The sequence below is a fragment of the Sesamum indicum genome, linkage group LG12 (genome assembly GCF_000512975.1).
Source record: "Sesamum indicum cultivar Zhongzhi No. 13 linkage group LG12, S_indicum_v1.0, whole genome shotgun sequence".
NCBI classification, from domain to species: Eukaryota; Viridiplantae; Streptophyta; class Magnoliopsida; order Lamiales; family Pedaliaceae; genus Sesamum; species Sesamum indicum.
Window position 1 is genome coordinate 4,423,325 of NC_026156.1, and position 20,779 is coordinate 4,444,103.

At 34.9% G+C, this 20,779-nt stretch overlaps 3 protein-coding genes and 1 long non-coding RNA gene across 4 annotated transcripts; 2 read left to right on the plus strand and 2 right to left on the minus strand.

Moving 5' to 3' along the window:
* Window positions 4,910-9,494, plus strand: LOC105175565 (MACPF domain-containing protein NSL1). The gene is made up of 7 exons (XM_011098043.2): window positions 4,910-5,381; window positions 6,209-6,447; window positions 7,007-7,211; window positions 7,520-7,603; window positions 7,692-7,875; window positions 8,129-8,295; window positions 8,599-9,494. Exons 1-7 carry the CDS (start codon window positions 5,103-5,105, stop codon window positions 9,286-9,288), a joined length of 1,848 nt encoding a protein of 615 aa, XP_011096345.1. The 5' UTR covers window positions 4,910-5,102; the 3' UTR covers window positions 9,289-9,494.
* Window positions 9,485-10,696, minus strand: LOC110013005. The gene is made up of 2 exons (XR_002288148.1): window positions 10,438-10,696; window positions 9,485-9,826 (listed from the first exon to the last, which is right to left on the minus strand). It is a non-coding gene; the product is annotated as an uncharacterized LOC110013005 (long non-coding RNA).
* LOC105175566 (protein DEHYDRATION-INDUCED 19 homolog 4) lies at window positions 11,805-15,475 on the minus strand. Its single transcript, XM_011098044.2, has 6 exons — window positions 15,001-15,475; window positions 14,757-14,896; window positions 13,085-13,162; window positions 12,680-12,960; window positions 12,301-12,417; window positions 11,805-12,121 (listed from the first exon to the last, which is right to left on the minus strand). The coding sequence occupies exons 1-5, from the start codon at window positions 15,089-15,091 to the stop codon at window positions 12,309-12,311; spliced, it is 699 nt and encodes a 232-aa protein (XP_011096346.1). The 5' UTR covers window positions 15,092-15,475; the 3' UTR covers window positions 11,805-12,121; window positions 12,301-12,308.
* LOC105175567 (uncharacterized protein At4g28440-like) lies at window positions 16,179-19,443 on the plus strand. Its single transcript, XM_011098045.2, has 2 exons — window positions 16,179-16,608; window positions 19,047-19,443. Exons 1-2 carry the CDS (start codon window positions 16,329-16,331, stop codon window positions 19,238-19,240), a joined length of 474 nt encoding a protein of 157 aa, XP_011096347.1. The 5' UTR covers window positions 16,179-16,328; the 3' UTR covers window positions 19,241-19,443.

Below are 20,779 nucleotides of genomic sequence, written 5' to 3' on the forward strand. Positions count from 1 at the left end.
AGGGGGACCCGCGAATTTACGTGGCAAGAAGGATTTGTTGGCGGCATAGTTAATTGGATACGTGGGGGTGGGAAGGAGTGTCTATGTTGTGTGTCTGACTGCTGTAAGGACTTTGCATGGCGTATTGTCGTACTATGATGCCTAATCGGCATGTGTTCCATACCTTTGGAGGTGTTTCTTGTTTTTTTCCCTCTTCCTATTTTATCCCTTTTTTTCCTTCTTTCTCACCAGCTTTCACTATTTTATATACCCTACTACCAATTCATTATATTGTTGGATTGAATTAATTATCCATTCACACTTTTTTCCCAAAAATATATTTAAAATTTATCAAAACGATTGAATTATTTGATAACAAAAAAATATTTATAGCCATTTAATATTTATTCATCACCTAATATCATCTTCATAAATACACAATAATATCATTCATTGTAAATATTCAAATTCAAAATGCAAAATTTTGAGCAATATTGGATTCCGAGGTCGGTATTAGTTTTTCTTTCCTTATTTGGTTGGTTTGGTGAGGGCAATTCTGGATAAGTTAATTATTATTTTTCTTAAAATAAAAGTAATTTTATTTTCTTGAAATACACTACAAATGATGGGAAACAAGTGATGATAAAAAGTCGGAATTTAAGGAAGTAAAGTGGAATTGATCTCACTCAAAAATATCATACACTATATTTGTTTTCATTTTCAAGTTATCTTCAAAACGAGTCAAAACATATCCAATATTTGTCATTATTCAAAAATACTTTATCTAGTTGTTTTAAACTGTTTTAGCATAAATACATACATATATATATACTTATATATATACATAAATATATATAAAAAAAGATATGATTTGACATTGAATAGTAATTTTTGTCTTTCAAAATACAACATTAAACATACAATACTTATTTTAAATTATCTTAAAAAATAAATCCAAACATACATACTATTTTTAATACATATTTATTTATTTTTATTTTTCTCTCTTTATCTAACAAAATATTTAGAAAATGAATTTAAACATTATAATAATGCCTCCCCTAAACACTACCAAATAATTTACTGTTCATTTAATAACATATTTTTATAAAATTTTAATAATTAAGTAAAATAAATTCATAAAACAAAAATATTCATACTAATAAAATTATTTTAAATTATTTATTTGATAAATTCGTACCACTATAAAGTTTGCAGTAGTTAAAAATTCTATGTACAATGGACACGTATACTTATTTAAACTAATTAAGAATTTTAAATTCCTCTTAACGAAGATTTAAAAATAAAAGAAAATGAAATAGGAAAAGATGAACAAGTACACGTGGAAGCTAAGCGAGTGAGCAGTGCAGTGGAAATGGGTGACAGGCGGTAAAACTAATTATCGGCATATTCCGTTATCTCGCCGCATGACGTGGATCCGTTTCGCTTTCAGATTAGGATTAGATAATTACAGCGGCGGCTGGTTTATCGTATTCGCTTCCCGACGGTGGCGCACGCTTTTTGGGCACTCCCTCTAGAACCGCTCGTTCGATGGACAGACAGCCGGCTAATAAAAATTAGACACGTAAGGGGGCTTCAGTGTACGCGTGTTGGGAAAAAGTAGAATACTACTCACCCCAAAGCCGGCATGCCCGCCCAAGGGTCTGCTAAAACCAGCATGATTGTATGACAGCCGAGAGTTTTCGCTTTTTGTCTGAAAACGTCATTACGCCACTCGCTCCATGTCTGTTGCCTGGCACGCGCCTCGTGTATCCTGCTTCTCTTTTCTTTCAATTATTTTCTCTAGGCCCCATAATCTCTAGTAACGTGTGGAATTGTTGTCCTAATTCTTTTAGTTAATTAATCAACTATTCATAATTATCTCAAATTATTATTAAAATAATAAGATAATTATATATTAATAAAATAAATCAATAATAATAATAATTGAATTAGGCTTTTCCCTTCTAAAACTAATCTGTAAATTTGGAATTACAATTATGGATTAAATTATTTCTGAAATTAGCGAAATGACAATTAAATAAAGATCCATTTCGTACTATCAAATCAAAACTTTAACTCATAAAAGAAATAACACAATCATATCTTTGAAACGACAGCGTTGCATCGAAACTTCTGAAATCAATAATTGTAGGAGTGGGGGTCGGTGAGGGTACGGGCGCGGGAAAAGTCATTTGGAAACAAAACCAACCACCCATATATTTTGGCGGCTCATGTTTGATTCAACCATGAATTCAAAGTTAGTCACAAAGGCGTTCATATGTCCGTAACTTAACTACTTCCCCGCATCATTTTCACTATTAATTCATCCAACACTTGAATCACTTGTAAGAATTTATTTCCTAATGATACGATCAACTTCAAATCACATGAAGTTGCACTGCATGTGTACTAGGATTTGATAGCCGTGTAAATTGTAAATTAATGTCATAGAACAACTTTAAAAGATGAAAACATCTCTCAAAAATAGCAGAGTACTTGTAATTAAGAATAAGTTTCAAAATACGACTAATATTTTAGTTCAATTTGAATGATCCATAAAAAATATGAGTATGAATTAAATGTTTTCAAACACTTTATTACAGCAATATATATATGTATAAACTGATTGACTTATGTTGATGTATTCGTGATAATTCATATATATATATATATATGTATATATGCAATATTATTATTAGGTAAAGAAATGAGCAAGTAATATCTGGATGAGTTGACTGACGCTATTAAGTCTTTGATTCCCATTACAACAGCGAATATATTAATTATTTTGATAAAATAGTTAATAAAAAATTGGGATAATTACACTTTCATCTCTTAAGGTTTGATGTAACTACACGCAGATTTTTTGTGGATTGAAACATTATATCTAACATTCTCGATGTTTGCTTCTGTCCAACAAATAAGTTCCCCCTTTAGTTTAAATTCACTTAATAAATCTATATTAATCTCTAATTGACTTATTGAAGGTCAACTAAATCTTTTTATGATCAAATTATCTTCATAAATCATTACGCGTAATGCATGTGATGAGGTATATCTTCACCTTTATAAGAATAGTTTAGTTTGAAAAGAATTGTTTGGCCTGCAATAAGTTAATAATCAGTCAATTGACGTTAATATTGATTTTCATTCAATTGTTTTATTAATATCAACAAATTAAATAAATTTTAACTAATGAAAGGGATTTATTTGTTAGACGGAAGCAAATTTCAAAAATATTATATATAATTTCACAAACTATAAAGGGTATAATGCGGTTACTCCAAATATCAAAGGAAGTGAGTGTAATTATCCCTAAAAATTAATATCGTACGCGTTAAAATATGTTGGTAAGTATGTGGGGCCAAATTTTCAAAGCGCCAACTTTGATCTAACAACCTACTACTACGTGCTACTGCGCAATTAATCCAAACAACAACAATAATAATAATATTTTGAGGTCTACTACCTATTTTTCCACGAATCCTCAGACTCAGGTAGCCCGTGAAGCACAAGGCCTCCTCCGCATCTCATACTCCATCCACGCTACACATTCCACATTCCACATTCCCACATTCCCACATTCCACCCACTCATCAATCAATGGATTAATTAGCAAATACGAGGAAACCTGTCTTCTTTTCCTTTATTTCACGTACTAATTTATATTATTATTTAATGTTAATAGTTCTAACTTGTATTGTCTGCATATGTGTGTAAAGCTGTTGGAGCATATCAACCTTTTACGACTTGAAAAGGAGAAACATGGTGGAATGATGTGGAAAGATGGACGTCTACTACCCACTAATTAATTATTTATCTTTTTAGCTAACTTATTTGTCTCTACTAAATATTTTAAATTATATTCCGTAAAACATAATTATATTAATATTAATTGTTGAATTCAGCAGCAATTTCACTATAGAAAGAAAATTATGTCACCAAATTAATTATTTGTTTTTCTTGGTAAATATATAACAATTAAAACTTCAAATAGGGAGTAGTAGCAAGTAGCTGGTTGCCATGTGGCGTGGAGCCGGAGCCTTACAGAAGTCACGAGCCGCCGTATTCCACTACCCTCCATTCACATTGCTACATAGTCAAAGTCAACATCACACTATGGGCGACAAAAAGTAATACTCAACATGTTTTCAAATAAAATCAAGGGCAATAAATTCACATCAAATCCACTATATTCTCAGATTAAATTAAATAAAAGTAAAGAATTTCATTTTCTTTTACATAATTTTAAATAATATAAACATAAAATTTTTTTGACTTGGAATAATTTTCTTACTAAAATCCAAAAATAACACATAAAATATTTTAAATTATTCTGTTTGCATAATATTATTTATTTTTCTACGAAGTCGATTTAGGTTAGAACCGGAAAGGAATTTTTATTTCTTGATTATCACTTTGTTATCAGTCTAAAATTCTTAATTTATTTAATATTCTATTATGCACATATTAAATAAAAATATATTACTGGTTGTATATATTTTTTATATACATAAAATATAACAGTAATTTAAATAAAAAAAGTATTTGGAGAGGTTAGTTGCTAGTCAACATGGGCATATGACATATGGACACTTGCTATATTTTCTTTGAACATTCCATTCCATTTCTGATTTCAAGCGTAAAGATAAAGAAGAGACTTAAACTTTGTCAAGTTGTTACCTAAGAGAAAGCTACCTTCTAACTTACCACTTTTTGTTTATTACTATTATTATTATTATTGTTGTTTGAGACTAAAGTAAACAAGTCACAAAAAAATTAATTATACGAAAAATTTTATCTCAGACTAAATTTAATCATTAATTACATGATAAGTGTATTATATTTATTATATAAGTGGTTCAAATTTGAGTTCGAGTCAAAATTTTCCCTGATAATACTATTTCAGTTTTGCAGCCATTACAATTCGATTAACTCAATTGACAGAATCGCCCTTGTATTTTGCGTTCTCGAGCAAGGGCATTCCAGTCAATTGGCTGATCAACCTATCATGATTGGTATAAGCAGTCAACGTCGACGTCGTCCAGTATTATTTCTTCTAGCTCCAGGTTGTCCACAAAACCTTTCATAAATCGGAATAATCTCGGTATCGGGCACACATGGCGTACAATCCGAACGGCAACGTTCGGATGGACCCGCAGGTTGCCGCGGAGAGGGCCGTTTCAGTGATTGGATTCGGGTATGATCTGACGTCGGATATCCGGCTATCAGCCTGCAAGCCCGGTCCTTCTGGGTCGGGTCTTATTGAGATGGACCGGGCACGAACGAAGGAGTTGGTTGTTCCCGGTAACGTCGTCGTTTCTAATGTCTCTGCTGCCATCAAGTGCGATAAGGGCGAGCGCACAAGGTTTAGCTCCGATGCTCTCTCCTTCAATCAGGTCAGTAATATTTCCCTGCAAAGTCTGTATTTCCTTTTTCGAAAAATAGAATATTGGTAGTGGAGATTTTCTTTTTCTAGTTGAAAACTTGATTGATATTTGATTGGGTTCCAATAGACAAAGTTTTTTGATAATTTCAGCAGCGAATAAGTCTTAGCTAAAATTGCAGCTCTGGAACTGTAGGACATATTTGAAAATTCCTTAGCAATTAGTATTGAGCCCGGGCGTGTGGTAATGTTGAAGCATTCATTTCTAAATGTTCCAGTTAACTAATTTGTAAGGTTTGTAGTTTAAGTCTTCTGGTTCTTAATCCAATACCGAGCTGTTCTGCAGTTTCTAAATTGGAAGTCAACTCTGACCAACTCCGTGTTGAATTCGAGTTGTTGAACAAATGTTGATGACCCGGATTTCCTTTCCTCAAGATTCCTTTATGTATTTTATATTCTCCGCCGATCTCGTTCAATGATGTATATGTTGACTATTTGCTAGGAGATGGGCTTTTACCTGTCAAACTATGATAATCATTTTAGCAAATGTGACATTATCTGAAGAAGACTGAATTATTAGCCGTTTTATTCACACTCAAATCAGAGGTGTCTGTTACATCAGACATTGTCCTTGATATAATTGAGTTGGTATTTCTTTGACAATTGAAGAACTTAGGATGATCCTCTGCAGAGGGAAGCATGGTTAGTTGAAATATATAATTTGAAAGAATTACTGGAAATAACGACTCCTGTGTTATCTGTTAGATAAAATATGATCTTCAGACCATCAAACCCTAGCTTTTAACTATGATCTTATTGGCTTTTGCTCAATATGTTCAGATGTCGGAGCATTTCAACCAGGAATTATCTTTATCCGGCAAAATACCTTCTGGTCTGTTCAATGCAATGTTTGGCTTCAAGGGTTGCTGGCAGAATGATGCATCTACCACAAAAATTCTCGCTTTTGATGGTTGGTTGATTGCTTTGTATACAATTGAGTTGGAAAGATCCCAAATATCTCTGTCTAATAAAGTGAAACAAGAAGTGCCGTCTACATGGGATCCTGCTGCTCTGGCTGAGTAAGATCTTTAGCTTGAAGCTCATTTCTCTATTAGCAGCAATGCCTTGTTAACAGAAGTCTATCTCTGAACAGTATTTCTCACTAATCATGTCCTCGGTTTAATGTATGTTATGCCCTTAATTTAGGAGAGATTCAGAATTTTCTGTATCACTTGTCATGCAGTATTCTGTCCTATCATGAACTGCAAGAGCCTATATCTGCATGAAAACTCAAAACTTAACTTTGGCTTTTCCTCTGCTTGCCAACTCTGAGGGAAGTGTTTACCAGTTCTAGATAGTCATTCATGTCTTGAGATTATGACTTAAATATACAGTTCATCAGCTATATAGATGCATTCATCTGTTATATAGATGCCTGCACCTTGTGTAACACAACTTAACTGGAAATATTTAAATGGGCAAGTCTTTGAGATCTCAAGGACAATTTGAAAATTTCTCCTGCTTCTCTGCAATATCATCTTCATCGAATTAGGCTATTAGGCATGTCAAAAAAATAGTTCCGATGTCCTGAGCATGTGTTGCAGTCGGTAACTTATTACTGGTGACTTGAATTTCCAGGTTTATTGAAAAATACGGAACTCATGTCATTGTTGGGGTTAAGATGGGAGGTAAAGATGTAATTCATATTAAGCAGCTTCAAAATTCAAATCTCCAGCCTGCTGAAGTGCAGAAATTGTTGAAGCAGCTAGCTGATGAAAGATTTTGTGAAGATGGAAAAGAAAACCTGAGAGTTAAGCCTGGTACTTCATCAGGAAAGCCAAAGGTACTTGGAAGACGAGAATCATTTCCTTGTTGGTACACTTCGAACAATTAATTCACTTTTTTATTAAATCCTAAAATTGGCGATCATAATAGTTGGCTAATCTGAGAAAGTACCAATGCTGTTCTAAATTTGATAATATTTTATGGTTGGTACCTGAAAGGAAGACAAGTAAAGATGTTTATTTATACAACAACCAAAAATAGCAGTTAGGATCTCCTGTTACGCAAGCCTTCTTTTGTTGTAGTATAACGTTGATTGAATAGCTAAGATTCATCGTCCGTTATACTTCTAAATCTATCGGTTCATAGGTTGAACAATCAATGATCTGGGATCTTCAGTTGCCATTTGCAAATACAGTCAGACCACCTGTTGCTTCCCACTCCAAAACTGATGTAAGTATCTCTTGTGATTTTTAATATGTATTTTTTTTTTTAACTTCACTTTCTCAGATCAAGTAAGTTTAAGTATTTCTTGATTCAGGATCTACTAAGCATTCATATCAGGAGAGGAGGTGTAGATACTGGCCAAAGTCATAATCAGTGGCTTTCAACTGTATCACAGTATCCCAATGTCATATCAATGTCCTTTGTGCCTATTGCATCCCTTTTAAGTGGTATTCGAGGAAGTGGTTTCTTAAGCCATGCAATCAATCTGTACCTGCGATGTGAGTATGCTTTTATGCATCTTGATCAATTATATTGAGATTATTTGCATGTAACAATATGTTGGAAGAACTGTAGCTTTTCAAATAAATGCAGATTATGCAGATATAAAATGGACTCTATAAATTACTCAATTAATTAATAATCATCATCCTCTCTTCTTCATTCTAATGAAGACATGATTCTGTAAATGGTTCCCTGATAAATATTTATGCTTTTAATTTCTTTTGTTTCTGACGACTTATCTTCATGCAGATAAACCACCGCTGGAGGAACTCACTCAATTTCTGGAGTATCAATTGCCTCGCCAGTGGGCTCCTGCGTATAATGATCTTCCTCTTGGTCCTCGCAGCAGGAAAAAAGCATCTCCAGCTCTCCAGTTTACATTATTGGGTCCTAAGCTTTATGTCAATACTGTGAAGGTAAACACTTACCTTAAACCTGAAACTGCATGCAAGTGCTTGTATACGCTTAACAATTTCCTCACTTGTATCATCGTTATCTTGTTTAACATTCATCAGACATGGTAGTAAGCAGTAACAAATCATATGATCCTGCCTCGTGCAAATTTTCATTTTTCTGCTGGAAGAACATCATTTAAGAGTTCTTGACATAATTTGCATTCTACTGATTTTAGCCTTTGGGGGGAGAGATTAATATTTCTCATTGCTCTACATGTCTATTTATAATTATTGCTCTACTTGTCCGATTACAATTATCCATAGGTTGATACTGGTAATCGGCCTGTCACTGGCATTCGCTTATACTTGGAAGGCAAGAGGAGCGATCACTTGGCCATCCATCTCCAGCACCTATCAACTCTGCCTCAGTCTCTTCAACTTTCATCTGATAATAGTTACGAACCACATGATGAATCTATAGACCGAGGATACTTTGAACCCGTGAAGTGGAGCATATTCTCACACATATGCACTGCTCCTGTAGAGTACCATGGCGCCCGGATAGACGACTCCGCCTCTATCGTGACCAAGGCCTGGTTCGAGGTTAAGGGTATGGGAATGAAAAAGGTCCTTTTCCTAAGGCTTGGATTCTCAATGGTAGCTTCCTCCGTAATTCGACGATCAGAGTGGGACGGATCAACAAGCGTATCAAAGAAATCAGGATTGATTTCCATGTTAATGAGCACCCCATTCAGCTCCGCTGCAAATCAACCCCAGAAGCCTGCAAAGGTAGATCTGAACTCAGCTGTTTACCCTGGAGGACCACCTTCGCCTGCAAGGGCCCCGAAGATGTCACATTTTGTCGATACAAAAGAGATGGTGAGGGGCCCTGAAGATCCACCTGGGTATTGGGTCGTCACCGGCGCAAAACTTTGCGTGGAGAACGGGATGATACGAATTAAAGTGAAGTACTCCCTGTTGACTATAGTTTCAGACGAGTCTTTGTTGATGTGAGGAAAGTGGAAGGAGGAATTCTCATTTGAACAAAGTGTACCTTCTTGTTGTACATGATTTGTACATTTACTATTCTTATACCAGCCAAGATTATTTGTTGCAAGTTTTCATCCATAGTTCATTCTATATGTATAAGCAAAGTAGAGTCGGACACTTGGAAGAATATTCCCGGGGAGTAGACAATTGTACACAACTCTTGGAAATTTTGATAACACTTGATTATTACACAAGTACAGATGGGAAAGCCGCGTTTTGAATGACCACTACGAAAGTCGCAAGTTGTTCATGAATAATACCTCTAGTGGCGGCCAAGTTGAGCATTCAACTTTATGTTTTTACATTTACCAAATCACCTCTAAAAAAGAAAAAAAAGAAAAGAAAAAACATTTACCCGATCAGATTATTACTATAATAATAATAACAATACACATATATACAAATTGCGTGCCGTCTCCGTGCAAGCTTCTCTCCTCTCTCCCCCTGAGGCCTCAATGAAAAGACTCGAGACTTCTTCTACCAAGCAGTGAATCCCAGGAAACTGTTGCGGAAACAAACATATACGAATTCAGGACAAATTATTGATCGGAAAAGGAAAAAAAGAAGATTCAGGACAAATTTAATCAGAAGTTGATTCTTTTACCTAGTTTCTTTCTTTATATCATTGCAATTCATTTCTTAACGGTTTTGCAAATATCAAAATTAATGTGAATAATAATGGGGTTTCCTATAAAATAAGGATGTGGAGCAATTCGGTCCAACCACCAGATAACAAAAATCATTGATCATTAAGGAAGTAGAATTCAGGCAGAAAAACCCGTGAAACAGCAACTCCATAATCATCAACACTGAAACGCTAAACATATTCTTCCCCTTTCAACCCACTGAAATCGCTTAACACGGAATCATCAACACTCGAAGAGTTTTCAAGGCCTCAATTTCTTCAAAGGAAAAGCAATGAATTTCAACTAGAATTCTTCCGACTTTTTCATCTACTTTTCTTTCTTTCTTTGTATTTTCTAAAATTCCAATTACTAATACACGAAACAAACATGAAAACTTGCACCAATGCACATTTTTCAGGAATTAAAGAGAAAAATATATATTATACTGCAATAGAAAAACATGGGAAGAGAGAGTTAGGGATTGAACCTGATATGGCGGATGGCCAGTTGAGAAGACAGGGCATGGAAGAAGAAATTGGCTCCGTGAAGGAACACCACAACTCCGGTGCACCCCAGCAGGAAAAACTCCAGCATCTTCCTGACGAAATCCTTACTACTAGCTTTTCCGATGAGTAGTGGAGAAATAATAATATCTTCCGACTCTGAATAGACGGAACGACAAACACCGTTCTCGTTTGGTTATATACATATATATATATATATATAGAGAGAGAGAGAGAGAGAGAGAGAGGAGTGAGTGATGAAAGGAATAGAGAGAGAAACATAAAAGAAAGTAACAACATAATTGGTGGGATGACGTGGACCTCATATCCGATGAGCTTTCATTACCCCCTTCAACCTTATTTTTATTGGTCAATAATTGATACAAACTCTTTTTTTTTTTAATCTACAGTCTCCTACTTCAACTTTTTATATTTGCAAATTAAGTAGAAAGAAACGTAAGTATAATATATTTATTATATAATTAAATTTTTTTAAAAAACAATATAGTATGTTGATTACATAAAAAATTAAACTTGATTTAGATTAAAATTTCTTCTCAAGCAAACAGAGTTTGCGATCCTATGCTATAACTGATAAAATATATTAAGTTTAAATGTGTATAAATAGAAAATATTGATAAAAGAGATCATTGTTCTATTAAAAAATATATATATTAAGCAATAATTTAATCCATCAATATCACGAAAATCAAAATTAGATCCTCTAACAAGTTAAATTTTAATAAATTATATAAAATAAAAATTTTATCAGTTTTGTATGTTTGCTAAGATAATATTGGAATAGATTTAGAGTCATACAACCAAGATTTATTTTAATAAGAAAATAATATCTGAATAGATAATATTAAAGTTATTGTGGCCCCCACACGAAATCAAAGTCATACGCAACCAACAATTCTGTGGAGCACTGCAGTAAATAATAATCTTTAATATCTGAACTGGAACAGAGTGATTGATTGTACGTTAAGATTAAGTGGGGTGAGTGATAGATGAGTGAGAAGGCTTAGGCTTAGCTGATATGACTGCCCAACTACTTGAGGGTGAAGGTCCCACCCAAGTGGGCTCTGCCGGTGACCGCTCTATTTATTTTCGTTGGTGCCAACTCCAAGTTGATGGAGTGGCGGTGGAAGGTGAACCGACCACCTTTCTAACTCCCCGGGCTTGTCGGCAGCGTGTAGCCGCCTCCACCACCGCCCTGTGGAGTTTATTCGGTGGTGGGTTCCATATGTATTCAGTTCATTATAATCTTGGCGTCTTGCCATCCTTTTTTCTTATTGTTTTTAAAGGTAAATTGTTAAATAGGTGGACTAGTTCTTACAACAATACTCCATGAAAACCCACAAGTTGTTTCAGCAAAGGGAAATTAGTGATTGGAGAAAAACACATCAAAGGAACTTGATGATGCACGTTTAAACTGTTACAAGGAAACAATTTTACTGCTCCTGCCCAAATCGTTACACATTGTATCGTATTGTATTGCTATGCTTCCAAATTAATTGCATTACTTTCAGCTGCAGCAAAGAAACCTCCATTACCTCCTCTGTGTTCATTACCTTTCAGAATGTAAAAGCAACGTAACAGTAACAGTCGCGTCTTGAGAGCAATGAGAAGTTGTCGAAGCTTGAGCGTGTTTATTGGTCAAAGGATCTGGCAAGACGAGTATTATGGGTATAAGCATTCCGGTTTACATAATTAAGCAAGTTAATGAGGCCAAGGGCGGCCTGTGTTCGACAAGTCTAGACAATTAGAACCCTGTGCCAAATGCATGCATAAGCCCATTTTCAACAATGCAAATCTATCACATATTTGTTAAGTAGAAAGCTTACTACTTCGACTACTCGGCCAAAAGAGTTGAAATGAGCAGATCTTGGACAAAAACAGATCTTCCAGCTGCTTGTCTCATTCTTTTTTCCCGCTCCTCACAACTCAAGGCAGAGTGAAAACTGCAAGTAGAAGGGCGAAACAATCAGGAGGGGAAACAAGCATCCTTAACAAAAGAAAAGATTATGGAAGTGAATGATCAAAACAAGAGTAGTGCTTCACCAGCTTCTATAGAACATTGGACACAGAAAAATGGTTCAAGAAAAATTTGTTTGATAGGATATCTCAAGTAGCAGAACCAGGAAAGTTCAGTTGGATTTTCGCAGAAACGCAAGAAGAAAATGACAGTTAAATGATTTTCACAAAGCAAAATTTGATGACTACCTTAATTTCCACATATGTTCTGATGCCACACTCCTTGAGGAACTTTCCTCTAAACTTGACATTACAGATTTTGAAATTTCATCAGCTTCAGATGAGAAGTTCAAAACAAGAGACGAGAGAAAATTATCAGTCGCAGCAGCAGATGATGTTGCACTATTTGACCGATATCCACTGCCTCCTAGAAGCACCTGTAAATGGGCTTCTCTCAGATCCCTTCCAAGCAGAGATAATGCTTGACTGTTGGGAATGGGAATTCTACGCAATCGGCGACGGCGTTGCAAGTAATTATAAGTTAAAGATACTTTTGATAGGATTCTGGTGTGATTATATCAAATGCAAATTTGCAGTTTTCTATTTGGAGCTGAAACGGAACTATAACCAATGACAATTTCACAGAAAGGATATCTTGAAGAGGTGTCCATGTTGCAGCGTGATATGACTTAGCATGTCCCCCGCAACTTTAACTGAACAAATAGGACAAACCTGCAAGGATTAATGTATTATGATAACTCACTTGAACCTTTTATAGCAAGAATAATTAGGGTACAGGTAGCTTAAACTTTTGTTAAGGTGAAGCAGAATCAAGTAGAATGATGAAATATGAGATACATAAAATGCATGCTTAGCCCACACAACGTGATGGTTGGCATTTTCTATTGTGGACCACAGGGTTACCCGGAAAGACAAAGGGAAATCTATTCATTTATTTACTTTTTATTTCTTTTTTTATTCATTATATTGTACAGAACAACCATGTCCACTACACTTCGATCATCTGCTTTCTTATACCCATTTCACATTTCCATGACCGCTTAAACAGTTCACACCCCTATCGTTTCCAAGCATGTGACATTTAATCTCTCTGCATTTGCTATTGCACTGCAGATTACCTTTTCCAGCCACCACTGTCGCTGTAACTCATTTTTCTTGACTACAAAGGAATGACCAACAAAACATTTTTAGCTTCTTGATTTTGTCTTAGATATGACAGATGAGGAAATTCTGGTTTCAATATGACTCGGGGTGCAAGTTTGTAGTGTTTCCTTGTCAGGAATACGGTGACAGCGGTCTGGTGGTGCATTGGTTGGCAGCAAGCAGTAGAGTGAGCCTTGGGAAAGCAGGGGTGGGAAGGAGATGTCTGTACATAGGGATATCTTCTTTCCATTATCACTCCAAGAAAACCTATGCACCAATCGGACCTAGTGCCAAATAACAGATAACATATGCGGAAATGTGAAAATTTTATCTTGCTTTGCATTGCTCGAAATTCAGTTCTCCTATAGTCCAATTCAACACAAGTTCACAAGTTCTCATCCTATAACTTATATGACGCCAGCTATGTGGCTCAACCAGTTACAATATCGACCTTCAAACCACATTCAGGCAGTCTGATAGTTAATTAATTCTATATCCGCAATTTCCAAATATATAGAACCAAATATGGTACTTTTGTATCTAATACCAATTCTCCATCACTAATAAAATTCATCATTCAAGTAAAATCATTATATGATATCTGGACAGGATACCATGACATTCTTCCTGTTGGAAACTAGAAGTATATTAGGCAGCTCGCGATCCCCCTACTGTTAAAGGTAGCAATTTCAATTTAAGTCCAATGTCACCAAACCTCCGGGAAAAGTTAGATCAAACAGATGCGAGAAAAACATGAAAATCAGAACAAAAATTAATAGTAAAGATGGGTGACAAAACAGCCAGAAACATTGCCAAAAATAAGGCAAAGACTCTGCTCCTTCAACATGCCTCACAAAGTAATTGAACCTAACTTCCTCCACTCAATGACCAAATGCTTCTCTTGCAAATATGGAAAATGAAAACAAAAAGATGAATAAGCAAAAATTCATAAAAGTATGAGAAGAATCATTTTGAGCAAACATAGAACAAAGACCACAACTTTCCACAAGAAGAAGCAAATCTACCAAGAAAAGGAAAACATAAGAAAGCAGCACCAGTATCAAACAAAATTCTCTTCATTTGCAAGACATAAATGCAGAAAGAAAGAAGAAGAAAGACATACATACACAAAAGATACAGATGGATCTAAAGAGAAACTCACGATGGCTTTTGATTCGCACGAATGCTCATCCTCTAGATGTGAGCAAAGGGATGCTACATCAAACTCCTCGTAACAATACGGGCAAGGATAATCGGGTCGGACCTCCTCTTCAATCTCAAAGTCGTCCAAATTAATCCGATCTTTTAAAACCCAAGACAAGAGTAACGCCGAACAACAAAAGTAAATATAATGTTCTGAAACACTGAGATCAATCAAAAAGAAAGATGAACAGAGGAAAACAAACCCAATTGAGAATTAGAGAAATGATGGTGGTTCTGCATATTGAATTGCCTCTTGGCGGCGGCGAGGCGCGTCCTCCAGAAATCAGAGTCCATGACTTGTGTATAAAAACAATGGATGAAAGGGGAAAAAGCCCAGAACAAAAGCTGAGCTGATATCGGACAAGAGGAGAAGAAAAGGAAAGGATGGCCGATTTTCTTCCAATTTTCAAATAATTCGTTTCTAGATGTTGTCTGTTCCTTGAGCGTTGATACGAAGAAATGAGAGTGGTTTAGCCTTTACGGTTGAGCTATGGGGAATGGATTTGCTTTGACCTTTTCTTCTTCACGCTCATGTCTGACTACCTTTTTTTCAACTCAAAAACCAAAAAGAAAAAGGTAAAAATCTGACAAACTCAGAGAGTTTTACAATATCACAGAGTTGCTATCTTTATAGAGGGAAGAGATGAACACTGAACAGGGAGGAAGGAAAGGTGACGTTGGGAGAAAATGTCGGATTATTTTTATATAATAATAATAATTATAATTGATGGTCTGAGGTTTTAAGATGATGACGCCATTTTCCATTCCCTTGTTACTTTGCCAAATTTTTTCAACTGCTCTACTTTTGTTTTCTTGGCCGAATTATAAATTTTTGTCAATATTGATCTTCATAAAATTTAAATAGTTAGAGTTATTCTTTTTAAATAATAATTACATAATTATACGAATTTATATAAATTGAACAACATACTTCAATTAATATAATTTAAAATAATTATGATATACGAATGCAACGACGAATTCATGGACTTAAATTTGTTTATGGATCCTCAAATTTAATTATTAGACTAAGATATTATTAATTTAGTATAATTATATTATCTTAATTATATGATTAATTTTGATTTGACTGAATTTTGTTCAAATATATGTTTTTTTTCTGGACATGAAAATAATCTTGTAATTTTAGAAAATTAAATAAATAGTAGAGCGCCTTTCAAAAAAAAAAAAAAAAATTAGAGCGGAGGTGTTAAAGTGAATATTTTAGAGAGTAGAATGGGCCCAGCGTGTGATGGTGTGGGTTATTGAGGCCGTGCGGGCCCAAGTAATAGACAGCCCATCAAGAAAGTAAACAGCGGGACCAGAAAATGATAGCAACGGCGTCGTTCGATCAGTTGATACATTATCTCACTCCACCAAACTTTCCGCATCCATCAAACAGCGTATTTTACAGTCTCGAAATCTGGGTTAGGGTTTCTCATTTTACTCCCGCCCCCAAATCGAATCCTGTAACCTAAAACTATTCTTTCTCCTTTTTTCTCTGCCTTTGACTTTCTCTCTATCACTGCCGATGGCAACCAAAACCCCGACGACAACAACGCAGCAGCAAGGCGCCGCCGCAGGAAACAAGCCGGGGCTGCGCAAGCCTGTCTTCGTCAAAGTTGACGCTTTGAAGCCCGGTACAAATGGCCACACCCTCGTAGTAAAAGTAGTGAATTCTAACACCGTTCTCAACAAGAAGCCTCGTAACCCGACTTTTCGTGGGCCTCAAAACCAGAATACGAGAATCGCTGAATGCCTCGTCGGCGATGAAACCGGAACTATCCTCTTCACTGCTCGCAACGAGCAAGGTCTAAACATCTCTTGGCTCTCTACTTTGTGTCTCTCTTTCACAGACAAATGCACAAACGCACATGAGTTAACAGGCATGCTCAACGAATCTGTTTTTCTTTATGATATATTTGTTTAATGTTTAATGTTTGGAATTCTGGTATATGAAGAATTAAACCGTGCTGGTTTCGTCTTAGAATTTTGAAGTTATAGAGGTTTTTGATTGATCAATGACTATTGGAGAATAGACAGTACATTCCCTATTTTGAACCTCTATGAAGTAAGAAACCAAATAGTTCCCCTGAGGCTTGTTTGCTACTGGACTTGAGGTTTTTGTGGATTAGTTATGGAGAAAACCTAGGAATATGAAGATACTGCTATTTGGATTTTTTTTGGGTATATAGAGGCCTATATAGATGGCTTCCTAATATAATTAACTTATCTATTTTGTCTGTCATGATTGTTTTTAATTACAGCATTTTGGCATTCCCTGTTGTGTTCTTGAAAATTTCTTTTACCCTTATGTTGCACCATTAGTATAAATCAGTTAGAATGTATCAGACAATATTTGTTAATGCTATTTCAGAGTTCATTCATGTGATTCAGTTTGTGGATTCGGGCTATCTCATGGAACCTTAATATGGTTTTTTATGGTTAAAACATATTTGATCACTTCAGCAATGTTGATTGCTTGGTCTTTGATGCCATACAATTGTGGAAGTGACATAATTGCGATTGAGAAGCTTACTCATCCACCTCATATTGGGCTGGCTTGGGCCACGGTTTGCGGTTAATTTGTTGGGGCAGATGGTGGATGTTGGATATGGTGCTGTCTCAGCTATTTCTAGCTTGGATCTAGCCATTGGGCTCCTGATCGTTACAACAATTTCAGGCCTGTCAATGTGTGTGGTTTTGCCCGCAATTTATCTTTACCTGGCATCCATCTCTGTCATGGTTCTGAGTGTTTGGTATTCATCTCCCCTGTGGTATCCTTTGGTCAAAGATTTCAACTAAATGTGGTTAAAGACTAAACCACCCTTATCACTATAATTAGCTTGTTTTTGAAAATTTTTCTAAAATAGTAATACAAGTTAATTTTCAAATAAAAGAATTTAATGAAGAAAGAAATGCAAAATTTAATCTATCAAATTAAAGTCATAAAATAATGCATGAAAAATAAAATAATCACGATTTGTTTTTAAACAATATCTAAGTTGTTTTGATAATTTTTAAAATCATGATAGTTATTTTCAAATGCATTATCTTTACATGTATATATGATTATATATTTATATTACTCTATCTTCTACATTTATTAATCATGACCTCAAAATTTAATGTCATCTTATTTTCGAATTATGCATTTTAACATTGACTTGTTTAATATTTTTGAAAGTTTACATTTCTGTAGGATATCTAAACGTCATATCTTAAACATACTATTGATTTTGATGAATGTGGCTTTCATTCAATTTTTATCTTTTACTTATTTTTAAGAATTATTATTTTTCAAATTAAGTTTTCTTATTAATTGTTTTGAAATTTTTGTTTATCATATGCACTTTATTTCATGAAAGAGCTTATTAATTTTGTCTTGTTTCGGAAATTAACATTGATATTTTGAAGTAGTTTCAAAGCAAAAGCTGTTATATTTTTTCTCTTTAGAAGATGGTTGGCATAAGAATTTAAGTAATCAAAGAGGCAAGTGTGGCATTGTCCTTTAGAATGATTTTATTGGAATCTTTGTCTGAAAAATACCTAAAGGGAAGTCTTTACAAGGAAGGCGTTTGCCAAAAAGTAAAAACTAAACCTTGGGGAAGGTGGATGCTAATAACCTGGTTTTGCCCTATCGGGGCTTTAAAACCTCTTACCCAGGCTGAGAAGCTTGTAATCCATTAATTATTCAACAATTTTTATTACTGTGTACTCTTAACACCTTTTTGGTAATTTAGGGTGAAGTCTTAATTTTCTGAAACTTTGGAAAGGGTTTAAGATTAAGGAATATGTAAATTTTGTTTAAATTTTTTTACTTGTGGACTGTATTATTTTTCCAAAACCTCCCAAATTTGATTTTTCTATAAATTTGAAATTTGAGGTAGTTTTAAATTTTCTGGATCAAACTGAAAAAGGTGTGCATCTGGACCTGACCTGACAGATTGTGCTTCAGTGTGCAACATTTGCATACCCCTTAAGAAGTTATTAATCAGGTGTGGTGGGTTAAAAATAATTCATTATCACCTGGGTATGGGCTTTACCCCACAGGTTAGCAGGCAAGTAATGGTCAGAATTAACCCAATCAGTGAGTCTGGAATTTTATCAGTTTCTTGTATAGGAATTTGGATTGGGTCCAAGCAGTGTCTTTGTTTGTCTACTATACCTGTTTCCAGATATCAGCAGTGGTCCTTTCTGCTGATTGCATAGGCATATTCGTTGATGAAAAGCTTAACTTTTGATGCAGTTGAGTTAATGAAGCCAGGTAACACTGTGATACTTCGAAATGCGAAAATTGACATGTTCAAGGGGTCTATGAGGCTAGCTGTGGATAAGTGGGGCCGCATTGAGGTTGCTGAACCTGCAAAATTTGTGGTCAAAGAGGATAACAATTTGTCGCTAGTAGAATACGAGCTGGTTAATGTTGTTGAGGAATCTTGAATCTGCATGAATTTGTCAATGTCATTGGAGTTCGATTTTTCTTTGGCTATTGGGTTCTGCTATACTGATTTCTCTGATTAGTTTGTTTTTTCTTTTTAATTTAAGTAATTAACATGTGATAGGACTGATCTAATTTTGGCCTTAATGGTTCGTGTGTAAAACAGATTGCTTCTTGAATGTGAAAAAGTAAAATTTTTGAGGTATATCAGTAGACTAAAGTTCAGCACATCTAATCTGCATCTTATTGTTGTCTTCTCCATTGAGAATCCGACCTGTTTTGCATATATTTTATTGACGTAGACCAGAATGCGCAACTCCATGTTCACATCGTTTGAGCACGACAGTCTACCACACCTGGATTGAATATTGTTAATGTTTCCTCGATTTCAGTAAATCCTTGTTTGGGATTCAGTTTCTCTTACTGGGTATGGCGACTGATTTTTTGGATTGAAATTTTCATTTTTGCAAAGATATCAGTTCTTTTGTGTCGTGGAGGAACAGCGGACAGCTTGCTGATAAAGCTCCTCTTCAACTTTGATGTGGTTTTGTTGAGGAGTTTACTCATCGATATCAAATTTTACTCATGGCAGGGGGCGCAGTCTGTCATGAACAACTTAAATTTGTTATTGTAAGGTAAGTGTAGATTGAGTTTCTGATTTGGAACCAAATAGCTTCGTTGTATTGAAGACTGAGTGAGCTGCCGTGCAAATGGCTATCATTAATCCCCGGATACGAGGCTTGCGGATGCCATTACATCAGTAAAATTTTATAAGAACAACTAGAGAGCAAGGGATGTACCTCATCAGTTTCAGAAGAAAATTTCAAATAAACTCAATAAATGCGGGCTGTCACAAAGCTTAACAGAGGCTACTTATCTAACTGTGCAATTTGAATTGCTCGACTTTGACTTACTTAGCGGTCATGATGGTTCTTTAGAAAAACTTGGAATGCATATTTCTGTATTCTCAAAATACTTATAATTCTTATTCAAATATAATATAAAATAAAAGACAAAATATATTATAATTAGTTGAAAATTAAATGAAAACTAACAAAGATCAAAATTCTATGAAATTGAGTATTATGAAAAGACTAAATTTTTATTATGAGAAAAATTGTGAGAGCTAAAAGATATTTTAATTTTCAAAAGTACGTAAAAGAATAAATAAAAGATAATGTAAAAAATATATATATATCTGTGTGTGTGTATGTATATAGATAACTAAAATAAATATCACGGTCAGATTACCGTGAAGACGAATTATATTATTAAAATTGTCACTTGATCCAAAAATAGCAATTTTTTTTTTTCAAAACTGTTATTAGTTATGGCAAAATTAAAACTGCGAGTGCCTGAATGTGGTTTGATGGGTGGGTCAAGTAGAACGAGTTCATGTACGGCGTTAGAAGAACACATGTTCAGATTGCAGAACTTCCAAGGCAGCACGAAGGTTTTTGGGTTCACCCCTAGGACAGCCCAGGGATTCCGGCTTCAAATTTCTTTTGATAGATTTCTGGGTTCACCTATAGATGCGTGAG